The sequence below is a fragment of the Theropithecus gelada genome, chromosome 3 (genome assembly GCF_003255815.1).
Source record: "Theropithecus gelada isolate Dixy chromosome 3, Tgel_1.0, whole genome shotgun sequence".
In the NCBI taxonomy this organism is placed as follows: Eukaryota; Metazoa; Chordata; class Mammalia; order Primates; family Cercopithecidae; genus Theropithecus; species Theropithecus gelada.
Window position 1 is genome coordinate 152,298,852 of NC_037670.1, and position 21,198 is coordinate 152,320,049.

The window sequence follows — 21,198 nt, forward strand, 5'->3', positions numbered from 1 at the left end:
TTTCAGGTCATTTTTTCCCAAGCCCCTTGCTTAGGTTCTGGGTGTTACACATTTGAAATGTAATAAACTTGAAGCTTATTTGAGAAAGATGAAATTGTTTATCAGCTGCTCCCAAACAGATAGACAGGAGCAGGGGTATGGTGGAAAGACAGAGCCTGTGGGTTTTAAACCAGGACCATTCAATATTGTTGTGAGGACTGTGCCCTAACTTATTTAAAAGTATGTTTCGGTTATAAATGCTAATATAACCCTGAGATGTTATTGGTGTCTTTTTGACTTGTTGCCTATCATTAAAGCAGATATAGGAATAACTTGTTTCTAGAAAACTGCATGTAGAAATTCCAAATATTAGTTGCCATTTCAACTGTCAAGGTCAAGATATAGATGTAGGTGAACTTTCTCCGTTTGATGGGGTAGATGGAAGAAAATAAAGCAGGTAGCAACAGTAGATGAATGGAAATGATGCTCAGGAAAGTCTGAATCACTACCTTCTATGATACATTTAAGCAAAGACAACACACAGCTGATGACAATAGTCCACTCTCAAGGCTTGCTTGCTATATGACTTGTTTCGAAATCTTAAAGTTATAATGGTCTTGATAACTACTTTTTTATGACTGAGATATACAGCTAAGAAATGTGCAATGACCTGAATGAATAACTGTAATATTTGTTCCATTTCTTAGGTCTTTTTCATCCTTCAGTATCTATAAGCAGAAGTATTTGCAAGTTTTTATAAAAGTAGATATTAATCTAGGCCATTTGATATGGCCCATCTGACATGTATATTGTCTGATGGAAAAAAACAGTGATTGCTTAGAATTTTTTTAATGTTGTTCTACAGTTAAGTTAGAAAGTTATAATAACCATATCAAGTACAGTGTTCCAAATACTTCTGATTATTCTACAATGCTCAATTTCTTTTGTTTGGTTCAGAGAATCCTGTTATGTTCGTTAGTATTCTAAATTAATTTGATTTTTTTTTTTTTTGCATTCTTTAATTTCTTGCCTTTTTGTTTTTGAGACAGAGTCTTACTCTGTCACCAGGCTGGAGTGCAGTGGCGCCATCTCCACTCACTGCAACCTCCATCTCCCTGGTTCAAGCAATTCCCCTGCCTCAGTCTCCCCAGTAGCTGCGACTACAGGCGCACACCACACCCAGCTAATTTTTTTTTTTTTTGTATTTTAGTAGAGACTGGGTTTCACCATGTTGGTCAGAATGGTGTCGATCTCCTGACCTCATGATCCACCGCCTTGGCCTCCCAAAGTGCTGGGATTACAGGCGTGAGCCACTGCGCCTGGCCCAGTATCTTGCCTTTCTTTGAAGAAAGTGAATGCATTGAAAATAATGTCTACATGTTATATGACATCAGTAGAAGATTTTATGGATTTTTGGGGGGAGCGCTCATCATTAAAAAACAGGCTTAGACCAGAGAATGAAAATCATATTTCGATAATATGTGATTACTTGTCTGCTGTTTTGCATGCTATATTTGAGCTACTTGAATTGTAGGTAAAATTGCATCCTCTATATTGAGTTACTTCATGGATTTTACAACTACTATATCCTGCTATTTGTTTTTCTCATTTTACTGCTTCTCTAAAACAAAAGATTGCAATACTGTTTTCAGAAACATGTATCCATGTATTTCACTGCACATGTATTCACTTATTTGTAAGTGGTTTAAGACAGCTGTTCATTGATTTTTTTTTTTTTTTGATCTTTGCACATATTCCATTCATAGTCTGGCTCAGAAAATATCTACTGGGCAGAATACTTCAAGATAAATTTCTGGCTACATAGGTTTTTTTTTTTTTTTTTTTTTTAAACTCTTGTCAGTGAATTTTATAAGGATTTTGTTCATTTTCTAATTATTCTATAGATACACAGTCGTGACAGTTTTGTTCTTATATATAGGATTTGGTAGCTGGTAACCTTTCTATAATTCAGATAGAAATTGAGCAAGTCTGTGCTTTTTAAGAAGTATGTTTGTTTAGATGTGTGGGTTCTTCCCAAGCAGTTACTCTCTGTTTGTCAGCCTAATTTTTGTAGTAGCCACCCAGGAGATATTGGATAAACCAGAGTTAATAATGAAGTGGACTCGAACCATCTAGGCTCAAAAAATTGTATGCCTGGACCATAGTCTCCCAGCTGTGGGTTTACAGTATATATATGTATCATGCGTGTTTTCATTTACTCTCATTTACAGGTCTTTCTTCTGGATATGTCTATAGGGTAGAGTAGGATGCTGCACCAACTGTGCTCCCATGGTAGTGGTGGATTCCATTTGCTTACTTAGTCTGTCTGAATGATCTTGCATCCTTGCTTTGTTGCCAGGTTTGCCAAAGAGCGCAGGCTGAGAATATGGAGAGACTATGTTGCTCCCACTGCTAATTTGGACCAAAAGGACAAGCAGTTTGTTGCCAAGGTGAGTCATTCTCAGCATCTTGATATATATAGTGGACACTGCCAGGCGAGTAATAATATAAGGATTTGACCAATTAGAAATGCTGAAGCTCTTGAAAATTTCAAGGCAAACCAGTAGGGGTGTGTGTGTGTGTGTGTGTGTGTGTGTGTGTTTATTGTAGGGGGCTTAGAAACCATTAGACTATTTAAATTTCTTTGTAAATTAGCTAACTTCAAACTAGCTTGAAATATCTCTCATATTTTAGGACTTCTTTTTTCTCTGCTTAGCAAATAGCATTGTCTTAAGATTTCCTATGTCCAAGTACAGATGGTCCCTGACTTATGCTGGGTCGACTTAAGATATTTTGACTTTACAATGGTGTGAAAGCAATAGATATTCAGTAGGAACCACATTTGGAGTAACCATACAGCCATTCTGTTTATCACTTTTGGTCTAGTATTCAGTAAATTAATCAAATGAGATCTTCAACACTTTATTATAAAATAGACTTTGTGTTAGATTATTTTGCCCAATTGTAAACTTATGTAAGTGTTCCAAGTATGTTTAAGGTAGGTTAGGCCAAGCTATGATGTTTGGTAGGTTGTATTAAGTGTACTTCCTTCCTGCCTTCCTGCCTCCCTGCCTAACTTACAGTATTTTCAGCTTATGATGGGTTTATCAGGAGTTAACCCTGTTTCAAGTCAAGGCGCATCCATAACTATATGACCTCAAGTTCCTCTTCTGTTTTGGAGCTCTTGGTTTTTTTGTTTTGTTTTGTTTTTCCCAGAAAGTTCTCCATTGATGTGTCTTGGGATAGACTGCTTTGAAGGAAACTGGAGCTAATTATCCTTGGTGGTATCAGCAGTGCTGTAAAAATGTTTTTTCTTAGTTGCATGGTTTTGTAACTTGAGTAGCAGATCTGTTATCTGTGTCTTCCCAAAATGCTGTAATGTTTTCCAGCCTATTTTTACTTTTGCCAAGAGATGCTAGAAGTTTTGTTTTTATGGGCTAAAAGTGGTTAAGTGCCAAATTCTTGGACTGAGAGGTGCTGTCTCCCTGTCAACTAACCATGAGTTTAGGATGGAAAGCCACTAGGTGGCACTGTGAGCCTGAGAAATCCTGCGACTGTCTTAGAATGGTAAAATTTTAGCAACCTCTGAGGAATTGGCTAAATTTCTTCACTCTTTTTTTACAATGCCCAAAGTAATAGGTCACAGAGTGGTCTAGTGGCCTCTTTCCCTCTTTTTGTAGGTGATGTCCAGGCAGCTGTGAAGTTAGCCATAATCATTCCTTTTGGTAGGCATGGGTGGGAGTTGCCCCTGGTGGGATATCCTGGCATCCTCCAGGTCTTGATGCAGACTGTGTGAGGCGTGTACCTGTGTGGACACTTGGACATGGGTTGCTCTGCCTACTTGGAACTCACTCAGTTGTGCTTATGCTTCCCGTAGTGTGTTCTGTGTTAACATAGCTACATAATGAAAGGATGATTTTTCACCCAAAAAGGGAGGCAGGCCTTCAATTTTTTGCCATCTTCACTTTGAGAGTCTGTGACATTACTGATGTAGATGAGGCATGTGAGGATCTTAAAACCCTATTGTGTTCCTACCAGCCTTTCCTCGATTAAAACTGAGTTTGTAGAAAAACCTAGAATATTTTGAAGAGTTTTGGGCCTTGGCTGGTTGGGGAGTTAACTAATGTACTGCATAAGAACAAAATTCAAAGGATTTAGATTATTGAGCTTTGCATTTATCTTAAATGTGACTTTACTGGTAATTTTAAAAAGGAGACCTACCTATAGGAGAATTTTTTCCACTTTTAAAAATCTAGGATCTGGCTGGGCGTGGTGGCTCACACCTGTAATCCTAGCATTTTGGGAGGCCGAGGCTGGCGGATCATGAGGTCAGGAGATCGAGGCCATCCTGGCTAACACAGTGAAACCCCGTCTCTACTAAAAATGCAAAAAAATTAGCCAGATGTGGTGGCGGGCGCCTGTAGTCCCAGCTACTCGGGAGACTGAGGCGGGAGAATGGTGTGAACCCAAGAGGCGGAGTTTGCAGTGAGCCAAGATCGCGCCACTGGACTCCAGCCTGGACGACAGAGCGAGACTCCGTCTCAAAAAAAAAAAAAATCTAGGATCCTAGAATCTGTTTTTTCTTTACAAGAGAGCAAGGCTTTTATCATGACAATGAAGTTTTATTCATTACAGTGCCAAAGTAGAGGAGATTGTCCCTAGGAATCATCTGATTGAGGATTGTGAGGAATAACCAATCTTCTGTAGAAATTGAAACATAAATTGAGGCTATTTGGGTGTATGTCTGCTTAGAGGGTAGAGAGAAATAGGTAGAGTTTTTAAAACTTACTGACTTTTAAAAATTCTTTAGCATTAGTTTTGCTTTTAAAACAGGAAAAAACATAAAGAAGATAAGCATAAATACCCGTACTACATGAAACACTATCTTGGCCTTGTTTTTTAATTTTTTTTTTTTTTTAAACAAAGTTGATCATAGTGTCCGTCTCAAGGTTGGCAAACTATGGCCCATGGGCTGAATTTGGCTGGGCACTTGTTTTTGCATGATCTGTGGATTTTACATTGAAAAAAAAAAGGATTTTGTGTTAATAAAAAATATATCATGGCATGTGAAAATTATGTGAAATTAAATGTTAGTATCATAAATAAATTGGAACATAGCTATATGTGTTCGCTTGTGTATTGTCTGTGTCTGTTCTTGTGCCATAATGGCAGAGGTGAGTATTTGTGATAAAACTGTGTGGCCTGCAAAGCCTTAAATATTTGTTATCTGGCTTTTTACTTAATAGTTTGATGATCTCTGTTCTATACCAGTCCTACTCAAAATGCCTTGATAAAGTGACATAAGGAGCTTGGGCCAGAATGTAAATCAAGGCATTGCTTCCTTCATCAAGAAAAGCTTACTACAAAAAAAAAAAGAAAAAAAGTCAGCAATGTTCTTAGTGATGTAGTTGATTAATGTTCTAGTACAAGTTCCTTATCTTACTGCAGACTGGCAGCCACTTTGAATAGCACTGATGTGTACTCTTTTGTGTGTAATTTTTAAGTTTGCACATTTTTATTTTTAATACAGAAAATTAAAAATTTTTTATAGGCTTACTAAAGAATGTACCGGTTCAATTTCACTCTCCCTTGAGGCAGTCACTTTCAACTCTTAGCTAATTCATCTCTGAATAAAACATTTACATGGCTATTTCTTAATTTTTCAGTTTTAGGTACAACTCCTTTCCTTCATACCATGGAAGAGGAGGGCTTAGTTTTTTCATGTAAGCACGCCTACTCATGTGGACGCACAGTGCTCTTACCCAGTTCTTCCAATATGATTATGTCATAATTTAGTTAATACTCTGTATTTATTTTAAATGATAATCACCACTGTGCTATATAGCATATTATGGCTACTTTTAGTTTCCTGCACAATTTTTTTGTTTTCCCTGGAGTTAATAATTTTTAAAATTTACATTTTTTATACACTTATTATTAATTCAACCTCCAAACTCTGTCTAAATCTCCTCCCAAGAGGAGATTCATTCAGTCTGCTAACACTATCTTGGAGCCTTGCAGCCTGCATCAATCTGGACTGGTTTTTCTTTTTGCCTGTTTTAGAGCTGTCATCTTTGGATTTCTTCACCATTGTCCTGGGGGATTTCTTTGCCTTACTCTTGGATTGGGGCTAGGATTGCTGGATCTCACAGCTTCCTCTATAATTTGCTACTTTGTTTTAGTGGCACACATTCTCTAACTTCATGGCAAAGAATGCTTGGGAGGTAAATTTTCTGAGACCTTTCGTGTTCATTCTCTACATACACTTGATAGTTTAGCTGGATATAGAATTATTTTAGAAGTCATTTTCCATTAGAATTGTATCTATCAGTATTGTTCCACTGTCAGTAGTTATCAGAAATTTTTTTTGATTTCTTTTTTCTAATGGATCTGAAACCTTCCTGATTTCTCATCCTTATATGTGTTTTTTTCTTTCTGAAAGGTTTTAGCAAATTCTTTTTGATCCTAGTGTTCTAACATTTCATAGCGATGCACTTTTGTTTATCTATATGTGAGCATATTATGCCTCAATGTTTGGTTGTTTTGTTCTGAGACTTTTTCTCTCTCTTTTGTTGGTTTCCATCTAGAACTTTTGTTCTCTTTTTTTCTAGAACTCCTGTTGTTTGGTGGTTGGATTTTGTGGGCTCGTCTTCCAGTTTTTTTCTCCTATTTTCTATCTCATCTTCTATTCTTTTTAGATTTCTTTATAGTTATCTTTCAGTAGTGTTATTGACATGATACTGTTTTATTTTTTAAAAGCTTTATTTGTTCTCTGCATGTTTCTCTTTTACTATTATAAAAAGTAAAGTTTAATACTTACTTCAGAGATAAAAATCATCTCTTAGCTTTCTGCAAAATTGATTTTTTTTTTTTAATTTCATTTTTCCTCCATACTCGCTATGTTCTTCAAGCCTCTCCTCTCCCCTCTTTGGGTTATTTTGGTCCCTTATTTTTCATATTAGAGGCTTTCCTCAGATATTTGCTGAGCCTTGGTTTTCTGTCTTGTTTGAGAATGAGATATTAAAACACTGAGTTTAGAAGCAATGACCCTAGTGTGGGATATAGGGTATACATATTTGTTTGTTTTTGAGACAGGATCTTGCTCTGTCACCCAGGCTGGAGTGCAGTGGTGCCATCACAGCTTACTGCAGCTTCAACCTCATGGGCTTAAGTGATCCTCCTGCTTCAGCCTCCCGAATAGCTGGGAGGTTCACGCTAACACACCTGGCTAATTTTTAAATTTTTTGTAGAGACGGGGTCTCCCTATGTTACCCAGGCTGGTCTTGAACTCCTGGGCTCAAGCGATCCTCCCACCTTGGCCTCCCAAAGTGCAGGGATTACAGGTGTGAGCCACCGTGCCTGGCCAGGGTATACATCTTGAAATCCATCTGCTTCTTACAAAGATTTGAAACCGTTCATCGTTTTTGGTCTCATTTTTGTTTGCAATTGAGATGCTTGATTTGACAGTTTCTGAGTCTTGGCAGATTAGGGAGAGTGGGACTGCAGTATAAATCAGATTGGCTATTGTGTTTTCTCGCCACTGTCTCAGGATTTAGCTTTTGTGAGTCAGTGGAGTAAGTTACTACTCATCCATCTGCTTTCCAGCTTCCAGAGTTTTGTTGCAGTGTTCTCTCTCATTATCTTCTTCCTTTTGAGCTTATGTATAGATAGGTTATACAGATTCATTTTTTTTTTTTTTTTTTGAGACAGGGTCTCGCTCTGTCACCCAGGCTGGAGTGCAGTGGCGTGATCTCGGCTCACTGTAAGCTCCGCCTCCCGGGTTCATGCCATTCTCCTGCCTCAGACTCCCGAGTAGCTGGGACTACAGGCGCCTGCCGCCGTGCCCGGCTAATTTTTTGTGTTTTTAGTAGAGATGGTGTTTCACTGTGGTCTCCATCTCCTGACCTTGTGATCTGCCCGCCTCAGCCTCCCAAAGTGCTGGGATTACAGGTGTGAGCCACCACACCTGGCCTCAGATCCCTTTTATCTAGAGGTGTTTAGAGAGGGAACCAAAATAAAGAGCTTACTTCTTTAATTGATGTGTAATATTTCAACGTAGGCTGCACCATAATATTTTAAATCAGTCCCCAGTAGGTTTATATTCATGTAGTTGAGAATTTTTTTCATTATTTAGAAAGTGGAAGAAATCTCCAACTAATTGGCAGTTATTTCCTTAGAAATGATTTGGCTCACATTTGCCAAATATGTCTATAGAAATATTAACCAGTATATACCACTAAGTGTGTTCATTTTCTAATATGTTGTAAAATAGAGATTGGCCAGCTTTTTCTTAAAGGACCACATTGTAAATATTTTAGGCTTGGTAGCCATATGGTCTCTGTTGCAACTACTGAACTCTGCCATGGTAGCAGGAAAACAGACATGGACAGTGTGTAAACAAATGGTTGTGGCAATATTTTAGGAAAACTTTATAACAATATGAAGTGGGCTGGATGGCCCTTGGGCCATAGTTTGCCGGCCTTTGTTGTAGAACACTGGATATCAACATTAAGTTAAAAATGAAAAAAAATATACATATTACTTTTTATAACCTGGAAATCAGCAGCAGTTATATATCATTTTACGTGATTTAAAATATCTGTTAGTGGCAAACAGTTTTTTTTAGGGAATCCTAAAAAGGTTCTAAGGTACCTGGGACCTTCACATAGTCTGAAAGTCCTGCAAGTCTTCCCTGAATGATTCTGCTTGTAAAGATCATGTGATTGTAAAGCCCTAACAAATAGTGATTCCCTCTTCAACAGTCACGCTGTTTTTTAGGAATTAATTGTACAGGGCCTCGCTAAAAACCTGAAAAGCCTGCAGAGGGTAACCTATGGCCTCTAACTGGGTGCCTCTGGGGCTCTACAGTTGATTTCTGGAACTGAGGCAAAGCTGTAGGTCAGAGTGCCAAGAGGCTTAAGCCTCAGAAATGTGAAACTCGACGAAGTATTCTCTGATACATGTAGCCTATTGAAAGACTGGTTCCCTTTGTCTGCTTAAGCAGTTTTACTTCTTGAGGAATGGAATGCAAAGGAAGGGCTCTCCTTGTCTCTTCAGGTTAGCAGAGAAGCATGTTCACTTCACAGCGATTAGCTGAGCTTGCCCAAGACTTTTGTGTCTGTCGTGGCCTGCCAGTTCCCTCCCTGCCTTCCCTGTGGCGTTTTAGCTGATCTGTGCTGTTTGTAGCCATATGGTCCCCTGAGCACGTGGCTTGGCTTCCCTGTTCCTGCTGCTGGATCCTTGGGCATTGCAGATTTCACAGACCTGAATAACATTGTTGTGGGGGATGGGAGAGGGATGGAGTGGAAGCTTGTCCTCAAGAGGTATCTCCTTATCACCCTGCCTGGTTAGAGGCTTGTTGCTTGGTTCTCTGTACCTATATATAGATTAAGCAAACAGAGCCCTGAACTAGGTGCTTAGAAAAGATGTAAAAGAACTAGAAGTGGTTCCTGCCTTCAAGGAGCTTACCTGCTAGGGCTTTGTCTAGGAGCGCTAAGTGGTTAACTGGCAGTGGTGGCCAAGTCCAGTTTTGGAGATCAGGGTATAAACTATCCATGGGTACAGTAGATTTTAGAATGTATTTGCTTTTGTCCTGATAGTTCTTTGCTGTGCTTCCAGTCATAGCTCTAGATGGAGTTCATTATCATGTCTCTGAAAATTTTTTTCCTCAATTTTTTTGTAATGACAAAATTCATAACAATATGTAATATCTTAACCATTTCTAAGTGTAATATGTAATATCTTAACCATTTCTAAGTTCAGTGGTATTTATATTCATATTGTTATGTAACTATCACCACCACCTATCTCTACAACTCTTCATTTTATAAAACTGAAACTATACTCAATGACAATAATTCTACATCCCTCTGTTTCCCCTCTTTCTGGCCCTGGCAACCACAATTCTACTTTTTGCTTCTGTGATTTTGACTACTCTAAGTAATTATATAAGTGAAATCAGAGAGTCTTTGTGTCTTTGTGACTGGCTTATTTCATTTAGCATAGTGTCCTCAGGGTTCATCCATGTTGTAGGATGAGTCAGAATTTTCTTCCTTTTTAAGGGTGAAAAATATTTTATTGTATGTGTATACATTTTGCTTACAACCTGTTCATCTGTCCATGGGGACACACTTGGGTTGCTTCTACAGTTTAACTATTATGAACAATGCTGCTATCAACATGGTTATACAAATATCTCTTTGAGACGCTGTTTTCAATTATTTCGAGTTTGTACCCCAAAGTGGAATTGCTGGATTATATGGTAATTGTATTTTTAAGTTGTTGAGGGAATTACTATACTGTACCATTTTACGTCGGTGAATGAGGATTCTACTTTCTGTACATCCTCACCAACATTTGTTATTTTCTGGTTTGGGGTTTTTTGTTTTTTTTTTTTATAGTGGCCGCCCTAATGGGTGTGAAGTGATGTCTTATTGTGGTTTTGATTTGTATTTCCTTAATGATTAGTAATGTTGAGCATCTTTTCCTGTGCATTTGCGTATCTTCTTCGGAGAAATGTCTATTCAAGTCCTTTGCGCATTTAAAAAAGAAATTTCAACTTTTCTTTTAGATTTGGGGGTACGTGTGCAGGTTTGTTATGTGGGTATATTGTTTGGAATAGGATCCAGTCACCCATGTCGTGAGCGTAGTTCCCAATAGGAAGTTTTTCAGCCCTGGCTCCTTCCCTTACTCTCCCCGAGCTCTAGAAGTCACCAGTGTCTATTGTTCCTGTCTTTAGTCCATGTGTACCCAATGCTTAGCTCCCACTTATATGCCTCTTTGCCTGTTTTATAATTGAGGTTTTTGTTTTTTTGTGGTTGAGTTTTAGGAGTTCTCTATATATTCTGGATATTAATCCTTTGTTGGATATATGATTGGCAAATATTTTTTCCGATTTTGTGGGTTGCCTTTTACTTTGTTGCACAAAATTTTCATGAAATCTAACTTGTACTATCATTGCCCGTTCCTTTGGTGTCATATTTGAGAAATCATTGCCAAATCCAGTGTTGCAAAGTTTCTGCCCTGTGTTTTCTTCTAAGAGTTTTGTAGTTTTATAGCTCTTATATTTAAGTAATGAATCCATTTTGAGTTCATTTTTAGTTTTGGTGTTACATAAGGGTTCAACTTCATTTTTTTTGCATGTGGCTATCTAGTTTTCTTAGGACCATTTGTTGAAGACTGTCATTTCCTCATTGACTGGTCTTTGCACCCATCTCGAAAATCATTTGACTATATATGCAAGGGTTTATTTCTGGATTTCATTCGGTTTCATTGGTCTGTATGTCTGATTTTTATGCCAGTACCATATGGTATTGATTACTGTAGCTTTGTAGTAAGCTTTGAAATCAAGAAATGTGAATTTTCCTGCTTTGTCCTTTTTCCGGATTGTTTTGGCTATTCAGGGTCTCTTGAGATTTCATGTGAATTTTAGGATGAGCTGTTCTGTTTCCATAAAAATAATCATTGGGATTTTGATAGGGGTTGCATTACATCTGTAAATCACTTTTGGGTTGTATTGACATCTTGACAGTATTGTCTTCCAGACCATGATCATGGGACATGTTTCCATTTATTGATGTCTCTAATTTCTTTCAACACTGTTTTGTAGTTTTCTTTGTACAAGTTTTTCATTTCCTTGCTTAATTCGTAAGTGTTTTGTTCTTTTTTGATGATAGTGGAAAAGGAACTATTTTCTTAATTTTCTTTTTTCGATTGTTTATTGTTTGTGGAAATGCAGCTGATTCTGTGTGTTGACTTTATATCCTGCTACTTTGCGAATTCATTTATTCTAACAGTTTTTGCGGAATTATTAGGGTCTTTTATGTATACATCATCTGGGAACAGTGATAATTTTATTTCTTCCCTTCCAATTTAGATGCCTTTTGTTTCTTTTTCTTGCTGAACTTCTTTGGCTAGGACTGTCAGTAGTATGTTAAATGGAAGTGGCTCTCTGACATGGTTTTTAAGCGAGGATGCAGCTGAATATTTTTGGCATTATCTGGATTTCTCCAGTGTATTCCCATGTGGTAATATGGAGAGAAACAAAAAATACCTGCCACTTCCTTGCCTTTTGCCATTTGACTTTCAGTTGAAAGGGAAGTTCTGGAGATTGTCTCACTAGAAAGGTGGGCTCTGCTGAACCAAAAAGGGGTCAAGACTTGGTTTGCAGCTTATACTAGTAAACCAGTGTGCTGCTAAGAAAAAGAAAGTGATTGAGTTAGAAAAGATTGAAAGAATATTAACCTGGCTTTAAAAATTATTATTAGAGACTTCATTTAGGTCACTCTTTAGATTTACAGAAAAGTTAAGCAGGTAGTACAGAATTCTTACATTACTCATCCACCCTCAGCCCAGTTTGCCCTGTCATTAATATTTTATGGGAGTACTGTATATTTGTTATAGTTAGTATATCAATATAGATACATTGTTATTGACTAAAGTTTATATTTTATTCAGGTATTCATTTATTTATACTTTATTTCTGTTCCAGGATACCACATTGCATTTAGTTGTCATATCTCCTTAGGTTCCTTTTGGATATGTCAGTTTCTCAGACCTTTTTTTTGTTTTTGATGACTTTGACAATCTTGAGAAGTACTGCTCAGGTAGTGTGTAGGATGTCCCTCTGTTGAAAGTTGTCTGATGCCTGATTTCCATGTAAGTACATCCTAAGAGTATCTGGTTTGGTTGTGCTTAGGTGCCTGGAGGTGCCTCCATCAGGATATTGTGGTTTGTTTTTGTTGAGGACGGAGGGGGCAACTGTACTCTTCTGGGGGACTGGGGAGAAGAGACATAGCATACAACCTTAGGGAGTGGGAAAAACAGCCGGATGTCATGATTTCAGAGAGGAGAAGAGGTATGTGTTGTCATTCTCAGTGGCCTCATCAAAGCACAGTCTCTGGTCATGCCTGTAGAAGGCCCTTTTGGGCGGAGAATCCTTTGTTTCTATCTGGTACTGGAAATTTTGGCAGCATTGGGACTATTGGTGGTTATATCCACAACTCAGGAGGCTGTTGAACAAAAAGGAGGCTTTTTTGTTTGTTTTGTGTGTGCTTCAGGGTTTTCAGAATCTCAACAACAGCAGCCCGTTGCACCCAGTAAGCGCTGTGGACAGGCTGCACAGATGAGAGAGTGTGACAGAGGCTGAAGACAGGCATGGATGTTCCCCTGACAGAACTCTGTAGTTTTCTTGACTCATGGCAGTCCTTAGCCTACACCTTGTTATCATTAAACCATTTTTTCCTTTTGTAATTGGGCTTCAAGAAATGAGGAGGGAATTGGATTTAGTGCACGTATTTGAGTCCAGTTAGTGACTTTTTCCATGTAGATTTCTGCTCCAGTGCCTTAGGTTATCTCTTGGTGTGTGGGGTGTGAGTATACATGGGGTTGGCTTGATTAGGGATCCGTAGCTAGCAGAGAAAGTGGGCAGTGTGGGCATACTTCAGTTATCCTGATGAAAAGCACCAGAAGAAATATCACTGTTAAAATGTGGTCGGTAATGGTGCTGATGAGCTGGCTTCAGATAGTAATCCACTCTGCATCTCACTTACTGCACAGTGCGTGGCTGTAACCAGTATTTTATTGCCGATTCCATGTCTCTGCTCAGGAGCTACTTGTTCTCTGGACAGTAATGACACAATTTACAGAGGAATAAAAAACCATAAACGCCACTTATACACACACGCGGACACGCACACATTCACTCACCCTTCCTACCTTCACCAGCAAGCTAAACCTTGCTTAGCTGGCAGTAGCAGAGTGCGCAGTTCCTGAAGAGGAGGTTTCTAATCAGGGAGATGCTGAGCAGCAGAGAGAGTCTGCTGCTGGGGCCTAAAATTTGCAGCTCCAAGAATTCATAGCTGCCACTGCTGCTGACATATTACAAGGGGTGCCTAATCCCAGTAACGTTACAGGACATCCTTAGATCTTCATTGTTCTGTAATCAGGGGGTAAAGATGTGAGGACCATGATACTTTCTTTGGTTTTATTACTCTCTAAGAATGACTAGGGAGCAGAAAACCTCTAGATATTTCTCGTGTCTTGATTATAGGAATTTCCCTGTGTTTTTGGGAATTCACAATAAGAATTCGTTTTGGTTTGAGAGAAGGTGTAGATCTGTCCAGCATTAAGATTCGGGAAATCCTGTGATGTATGTGCCTTTGATACATCTGACAATTACCCTCTATCCTTTGAGTATCCATTTGGAGGAGGAGTTGTATTGATTTGCTGTAGTAGCTGTTTTGCTTAGTATGGCTCAGTGGAATTTTTTTTCTTTTCTTTAGCTTGAAATTAGGATACCGGAATAGCAGATATCATGGGAACACCTCCCCACCCCGCCCGCCCCGCAAAATGTTCTGTCATCCATTTTATAATATCTTTCTCTTCATCCAAATGTGGGATTTTGAACAACAGGGAAATCATTAGCTGGGATCTTTCTTTTTGGTCAGTTTTGTCCAACCCACTACTGGAATTCCATTACTGTGGACATTTTTACTTGGCATTAGTGTGTTTAGATGGTAATGGGAATAAGATATACTCTATTTTTTCTTTCAGTGACTGAATCTGTATTTTTGGTCATACTGTCTAGACAGTTTTTAAGTTCTAAACTCATGAGTGTGTGTTTTTGTGATTGGACTGGCATTAAGGGGCTGTTTGGTTTGGGGTAACCAGCCCTGACCTTGGTCCTGGTATGATCACTCATCCTGCCTTTGAGTACCATTAATCTTCACGTTTTTCTGGCCAGATGAATTTTGGGTTCTGGCTCTCTGGGTTTTAGTGTTTAGCCTATGATTCTCAGGTCTGTCAACAAGGTTACAGGAGAATGGTTATGGTTATTCGAGGTTGTTGTTTTGCTTTTTTCAGGGTTGTAAGTTAATCTTAATTATAGTAGAAAATTAAAAATTTCTCCTCCTGAGCTACTCAGTTCTTTCTTAGAACTTTCATTACTTTTGTGATTGCTGGCCTGTTCTTCTCTAATCTGCTTTCATTGCTTACAGTGGTAAAACCCAGGGATATCTTCCCATCCACCAGCCATAGTAAATCTTCTGTGGACTTACAGATTGATTCCAGCTGTCATCTTTCTTTTTTCATTCATTCTGTTTGATGGCACTTAACTCCTCCTGTTTTCTGTCATATGTAATTTCTCATTTATGTTTTATATCCTTCTTCGGATTGTTTCTTAAGGCATTCCTTACTCTTTGGTGTGTGGTTGGCTGGTTCTTTGTGTTTCTGGTGTGTGGCTGGCTGGTTCTTTGGAAAAGGTAGAGAATTGCTGTTTTCAGAGGAAGCTGCAAGTAAATGGATACATTCTGTGCTAGAAGATCTAAGGCCTTTCAAGAAATAGTTAGGGAGGCCTCCTTTAAGATACTTATCAGTGTGACATCCATGATGGCAAAAAAGAGTCTACTTCCTTTTGTTTCACGCATAAAAGAGGAGGGAAATTTTGCCAGTCCACCCTCGCTGTGTGGCAGCTGACCCTGTAAGTTTGTTCAGTCTGGTAGCTCTTAAAGAGGCCTGATTGAAGCCTAGAAGAGTTTGATTTTGATTCTGCAGATGAAGTAGATGGTGACAGTGTTTTGTAGTCTACAGCTACCTTGTAATAAAGTGTTGCTTGAAAGAAAAAAAAAAACAGACATGGAATATAATTGGGTGAATTTTAGACTGCTGGCTGTATTATACGTTCTAGTTATAACACTGATGTGGTAAGATCCCAGTTTGAATGGAGTTTTATTCTGTACACATTGTAGAATGTTCTAATAACCTTCACAGAGAAATATTTATGCTTTTGTCCTTTGACTACATATCCTTGTAATTTATCCCAGACTAGTTCTTTTTCTTCTGAGTGTGGGGTCCTGTGTTACAGATCTTGGGTTCCAAAACAAAGATGTCCATAGTAGTAGTGCTCTGAAAAGGTGGCTTTCAGAGTATCTGAGGTAATATCTCAGTAATTTCATGTTTCTGCCTGTGAGATTAACAGCTGAGCATCTCCTTTCCCATGCTGAGATGACAATTCTTTCTGCCCTTCACTTGCCTTTGATTTTTCTGCTCTCTATTGGGGCATCCTATTTTGGTTCTTTCTCATCTAGTGCTGGTACCTTCTTCAAATCCAACCCTTGCCTCTTTTTCTAGATTCACATTGAGATTTTGATTTTAGCTTAGAAACTGTTTCAAGGAAAATCTTCAATTACATGTAGAGACAGGATTTCCAGTTCTTAAGCTTTGTAGTTAACCACACATCTTGGTCAGGGCAAAAATAAAAAAAGATTGACCATCTTTATGAATGATACAGATTTTGTCTCATTGAGAAATCATAATAAGGTCTCTGGGAACTGATAATTATAGCATATTTTTTTCTGACATTGTTGCACCATGAAGGATGATACTGTTTCTCCCACAAATGGCTATTTACCTGTGAGGGTGGTGGGCCTTGCTCTTGGACATGTGATGGAGGACATAGAAGCAGGTTTAAGCATGTTCCTTTTTGCTCACAGGTGATGCAGGTTCTGAATGCTGATGCCATTGTTGTGAAGCTGAACTCAGGCGATTACAAGACTATTCATTTGTCCAGCATCCGACCACCAAGACTGGAAGGGGAGAACACCCAGGTGAGAATAGGGAAGCAGCCATGCCTCTTTGCATAAACCAAAAGGAAAAAGTTGGAGAATTAATTAATATATGATACATATATGTGGGAATGCAAAGGGACAAGTATTTTAAATCACCACAGTATTGTTTTCTAATATTTATAGCCTGACTATCATTGGGCAGGTCTCAGTGTCTTGTGGCCCACACCCACTGCTCTGCCGCATTTCACATGGGTACTGTTGGCACCTCTCCCCAGGGGGCTTGAGTGCAGTGAGGGTTGGGATATGTGAGATGGTGGATGAGTTTATTAACAAGATCTTATTTTTCTGTGAATAAGGAGAGGAGAAGGTCTGTATCTCGTGTACATTGTAATAGGACCCGTTTCTGCTGGTCATTTTGATTTGATAGTTCTTTACGTTTTTGTTCTAGGAAGAGAATCTTGGTATATATATTCACTGGGGTCACCTACTCATTTTTTGCAGGTAGTAACTATAATTGGTAGTTAAACTGTTTACTATTTTTTGGATCTTTTGGCAGATAGGTTGGTGTATGACTCAGGTATATCGATTTTGAGAAATGCTTTGCATGAAAACTCTAACAAGAGTTGGTATTACACGTGCAGACAGACTGATTTTTTTTGTAGTCATGACAGTTACATAGCCATAAGAGTTATGAGAGTTGGGAATAGGGATTAAGGCTGAACATTTCTGGGGGTTTGGTTATGTCATATTTTTACAGACATCTTTACCGCTTCTATTTTTGTCCACTGATAACTAAAGTGTGTGATTGTGTTGACTAGTTATAGAACTAGTTCCTTAATGAGAGCCAGCACCAAAGGCAAATATTTGGACAGTTTTCAGAAATTAACTATTGTGGATTGAAGTTTAGTGCTGTGTGTACTATCTACTGCCTGCTTTTTTTTTTTTTTTTTTTTTAAGAAACAGAGTCTTGTTATTTTGCCCACACTGGAGTGCAGTGGCTATTCACAGGTGTGATCATTGCACACTACAGCTTCAAACTCCTGGGCTCAAATAGTCTTTCTGTCTCAGCCTCCTGAATAGCTAGGTCTATAGGTGTGAACCACTGCACCCAACTTATCTACCTTTTTTTATTTATCCCTTTGTACAAAAGGGATGGGATAAAAAAATCCCTTCTGTACAAAGGGATAAATGAAAAAAGGTAGATAAGTTATTTTCTGTACAAAGGGATAAATAAAAAAAGGTAGGTAAGTTGGGTGCAGTGGTTCTAAAGGCGTGAAATTTGCTTTTCTGATGTTTTGCACATATACATATCTTGGTTGCTTTCACAAGTTGAAATTCATGCATTGTTTTCATTTGTGTGAGAGTTTAAAGACAGCACATTAAGAGTAAAATAAAAATATGATTGTCTTTTGAATCAGATCATGCATAAAAAACACATACAGGATGGGTGATTTGAATGTCTGGCCAATCAGTTTTTTCTCTCTCTTTTTTTCCCTTAGAGAAGGCAGTTTAATGCAGCAAACAGTATTATGGTAAGGTTGAGAATTTAAATGCATGAAAGCTTAGAAATGCCAAAATAAGGTTCTCTCAGTAACTGTAGCTCTGCCTCATTGCACAGAGTAAATACACATCTCCAATTTTATCAGTATTGGGAGTAGTCCACAATTCTGCATCTGTGCTGTACAGTTGGAATTAAGGTTCCCACAGCAACCACAACTTTGAAATTCTTGAACGTTAATTTTTGTGCCTGTATCATCAGCCAGTGCATTATGTTAATGTAGACTATATAGCTGAATTTTAAGCAGTTTTTAGGGGGATGGGGGTGTTATAGCTTAGGTAGGATGATAGCAGGTTTTCTGAAGTAAGCACTAACCTACTACTGAGTATTTTTAGTTTTCCCAGGATCCTTTGGAACTTGTCAGTGGGTAAAAGATGCGTTTCCCTTAGCCTAATGGCTGATGGGAAATTGTTGGAATTGGAGTATTTCTTAGTTTAGGCAGAATCCTGATTGTAGAATTTTTTGTCTCTTACAAGGCGTGTTACCTCTTTTTTTTCTTCTTTTTTCTTTATTCTTTCTTTTTCTTCCTGTTCACTCCTGAGATCTTACTCCATTTTAAGACAGTTCTAAGTAAGGCTTAGCTGCAACAATCTACAACATATGGCTTATGAGGAAGATGGAGGAATGATTTCCATTATTTGTCTGTTAAAGTCCTTTGGAAGAGTTTAGTGAAGGGCCACATAAGAAATAAGTTAATATAATGAACCTTGAGTGTAGTGGTGGAAGGCACCTTGAAGAGTGGCCAGTTTTGATGGGTGGTCTGGGTGATCTTCCCAGGTCAGCTGCTGTATATTGTGAGTGTCAAAGATGAGAAGTGAGTCAACAGGAGGAATGGCTCTCTAGGCCAACACTGTCTGACAGATACATAAATGTGAGCCACACATGTGAACTCTATTTGTTATTTTAAATTATTACGTAGCTAAGTTAAAAAACTAAAAAGAAACATTAATTGTAATTTTAAAATTTGACATATCCAAATTATATCATTTCAACATTTTTTTTTTTTTTTTTTTTTTTTTTTGAGACTGAGTCTGGCTCTGTCGCCCAGGCTGGAGTGCGGTGGCCGGATCTCAGCTCACTGCAAGCTCCGCCTCCCGGGTTCACGCCATTCTCCTGCCTCAGCCTCCCGAGTAGCTGGGACCACAGGCGCCCGCCACTTCGCCCGGCTAGTTTTTTGTATTTTTTTGTAGAGATGGGGTTTCACCGTGTTAGCCAGGATGGTCTCGATCTCCTGACCTCGTGATCCGCCCGTCTCGGCCTCCCAAAGTGCTGGGATTACAGGCTTGAGCCACCGCGCCCGGCCTCATTTCAACATTTAATGAATATAAAAAATAAATGAGACATTCTCCCCCTTTTTAAAACCAAATATTTAAAATATGGTATGTACTGTACATTGGCGCTACTTTTTAATTCATTGTAGCATATTTCAAGGACTCAATAGGCACATGAGGCTAGTGGCTACCATTATGATTAGTGCAGCTTTAGAAATTTGCATAAACAGGTAGTCGTTGTTGATATATATTTACAGATGCTTATTTTGCACCAGATACTGTGCTGGGAGTGCAGCAGGGAATAAACAGATGTCCTATCTCTGCCTCATGGAACTTTAAAGTCTAGTAGGGGAAATACACAAGTAATTTCATTTATCTTAAGTGCTATGAAAGAGAAGCTTAGAATTTAGGAGAGTGCATAGTCTGGAAAGGCTACTTTGAGGAAGTGACATTTAAGACCTGAAGGGAGATTAGGAATTAGCTAGATAAAAAGTGGGAGAAGACAGTTTCTGACCTGGAGAGCAGCAATGACAAGAATTAGGTGAGTTTTGGGGACTAGAGAATGGATGGCTCTTGTGGATGGTGCATGAGTGGTATGACACCTGTGTGGTACGAAACCATAGGCAATGTCAGATCAAACATGTCCTGTGAACGTCTCAGGATACTCAGGAAGGGAGAGAGAAAATGGGGCATATGATGAACTGCTAGTGATTTTGTATGACTGCAACAGAGGATAAATTTCAGGGGAGTGTTAAGAAATGGGCCTGAAAGTTAGACAGGTGCCACTTGTTGAAGGCTTATATGCCATGCATTTTAGGTTTTATCTTGAAGAATTTTGAACTGGTGAATGGCATGTTTGGATTTAAATACTCTTGTTTTGGTTGTTTGAATTTACAAGATATGAAAGCAATTTGCATATAAAGAGAATGTTATGCCTGGTAAAAACTTATTTAGCAAGGAACTCTGGATTTTCTTTTGGTAAGCCTCAGTTGACCAAAGACTTGGAGAATGACGTGATGAAGAGTTAATGTCTTAGGAGATGTTAACTCTTTCAGGCTAATGAGTGAGAACTGTGGATGCCGCTCCAGCAGTCTTTTTTTTTTTTTTTTTTGAGACAGAGTCTTGCTCTGTCGCCCAGGCTGGAGTGCCGTGGCGCGATCTCAGCTCACTGCTACCTCCACCTCCCGGGTTCACGCCATTCTCCTGCCTCAGCCTCCCGAGTAGCTGGGACTACAGGCACCCGCCACCTCGCCCGGCTAATTTTTTGTATATTTAGTAGAGACGGGGTTTCACCGTGTTAGCCAGGTTGGTCTCGATCTCCTGACCTCGTGATCTGCCCGCCTCGGCCTCCCAAAGTCCTGGGATTACAGGCGTGAGCCACTGCACCCAGCCTCCAGCAGTCTTTCTTTATACTTGCCTTTCAACTTAAATAATTCCCCCACCCCCAACCCCTGCCCCTTTCCTTGGCCTGGGATTACTAAAATAAAAAAGAAAAAGAAGAAGAAGAAAAAAGAATTCCCCAGAGCTCTTATAAAGTGTACAAGATCCTGCTCTATGCTTATCTTAAAGTTACCAGAGATTTACAATATGGGTGTGGTAAGAAACATCACCTGGGCATCCTAGTGTGACTGTAACTGTGTTTAAAGACTGAGCAGCAGGCATCCTCTTGGAGTCAGGTTTCTGATTTCCTTTACTACATACCAACTGTTGTGACAGTCACAAGTGGAGCGCAGTCAAGTATTCATGACATGGATGTTGAGGCCAGGACCTCTGTTAGCTCATATGGCATCTTTGTGGAAATTTAGAGAAGGGTACTGCTGCTTCC

General features: G+C 38.9%; 1 protein-coding gene across 1 annotated transcript in view; it reads left to right on the forward strand.

Annotated features, from left to right (window-relative positions):
* Positions 1-21,198, forward strand: part of SND1 (staphylococcal nuclease and tudor domain containing 1) — a 437,130-nt gene that overhangs the window by 51,808 nt on the left and 364,124 nt on the right. The window contains exons 9-10 of the mRNA XM_025379159.1: positions 2,339-2,429; positions 16,470-16,583. Of these exons, the coding sequence (XP_025234944.1) occupies positions 2,339-2,429; positions 16,470-16,583 (205 nt within the window). The remainder of the gene's footprint in view (positions 1-2,338; positions 2,430-16,469; positions 16,584-21,198) is intronic.